Source organism: Cephus cinctus, unplaced genomic scaffold (assembly GCF_000341935.2).
Source record: "Cephus cinctus unplaced genomic scaffold, Ccin1 Ccin1_scaffold0013, whole genome shotgun sequence".
Taxonomy (NCBI): domain Eukaryota; kingdom Metazoa; phylum Arthropoda; class Insecta; order Hymenoptera; family Cephidae; genus Cephus; species Cephus cinctus.
Genome location: NW_014332762.1, coordinates 1,042,896 through 1,044,038, shown reverse-complemented (window position 1 = coordinate 1,044,038; position 1,143 = coordinate 1,042,896). Strand labels below are relative to the sequence as shown.

At 53.3% G+C, this 1,143-nt stretch overlaps 1 protein-coding gene across 10 annotated transcripts in view; it reads left to right on the top strand.

The window, feature by feature from the left end:
- LOC107264701 (synaptogenesis protein syg-2) overlaps positions 1–1,143 on the top strand; it is a 71,134-nt gene that overhangs the window by 57,993 nt on the left and 11,998 nt on the right. For all 10 annotated transcript variants that reach the window (XM_015733251.2, XM_025082483.1, XM_015733277.2 and 7 more), the window contains one exon: positions 368–576. In XM_015733251.2, coding sequence (XP_015588737.1) covers positions 368–576 — 209 coding nt within the window. The remainder of the gene's footprint in view (positions 1–367; positions 577–1,143) is intronic.

The window sequence follows — 1,143 nt, the reverse complement described above, 5'->3', positions numbered from 1 at the left end:
GGGGGGGGGGGGGAGATAGGGACGGTACGGGGGTGGAACGGGTGGTTCTAGTTGGGAGTTACCCTTAAGGGTACCAGCAGGGTGAATGCACTGGAATGACCATTGTGATTTCGAGAACCGGAAGTAAGTCTGATTCGAGGATAAAAATAAAATCTGCTATCTTAAAGCTCGACACTTTTAATCCAGCTTCCTCCAGGTTGGTAATCTCCTTTGCTCTCTTTCGTTCCGTCCGTCCCTGCCCACTTTTTTTTTTTCTTTTCTTCCTTTCTTCGACCAAAGTGAACGTCGGCACTAAAGAGGTGCCGATGAAGACCCCGGAGTGCCCGGCAGACGAATAAAATGTGGGCGTACCACGCGCGTGTTTCAGTTACGACATGAGAGGAAAACACTCCGAGCAGTCTTCTCACTGGAAGGACAAGGAGTACCTGAACGAGCGAGCGTACTTCAGCACGGTCACGGAGCCGGCCGCCCTGAACATCGACCACGTCGAGGAGCGGGACGAGGGCGAGTACCGGTGCCGGGTCGATTTCACCAAGAGCCCCACCCGCAATTCCAGGATTCACCTGACCGTCGTCGGTGAGTACTCTCCCTTTCCCGCGCATACGGATGCCCACCTTCATCGGCACGTATAGATCTGGTCCAACGCCGTACGCACGCGGGCCGCAAATCACGATATGCGGGTTACGTGTATATGACGTGTACGGTAACAGCCTTTTTCTCTTGTTACGTGGCGAGTAGTGGGGAAACGAGGTGGGGCGCCTCATTCGAGAGGTACGGACCTGGTGCGACAAGGTTTATCCCTCTTCTAGGAAGGAATGAGAAAAAGATGGGAAAACATAAATAAATAAAAAAAAAGAAGCCATAACATTTTTCCGAGACATTAAGTCCCGCGACAGGCGACACTTAACGTCGCTGCTCGTTCAAGTAGGCGCGCCTTTACTCGCCTTTACTCGCCTCAGCCGGCCTCGCCGAATCCCACGCCGGTTCGTCATCCTTGAACGGCTCCTACTTCGCGCTCCAGCTCCCAACCTTATAAGGGACGACGACGGGCTGCGCCCCGTGCGAGCCTTTCGTGTCGATTTGCTTATCGTGGATTTTCGATATTCGATTCTTGAAACGTGCTTGCCTCGGTGTACAGTAATC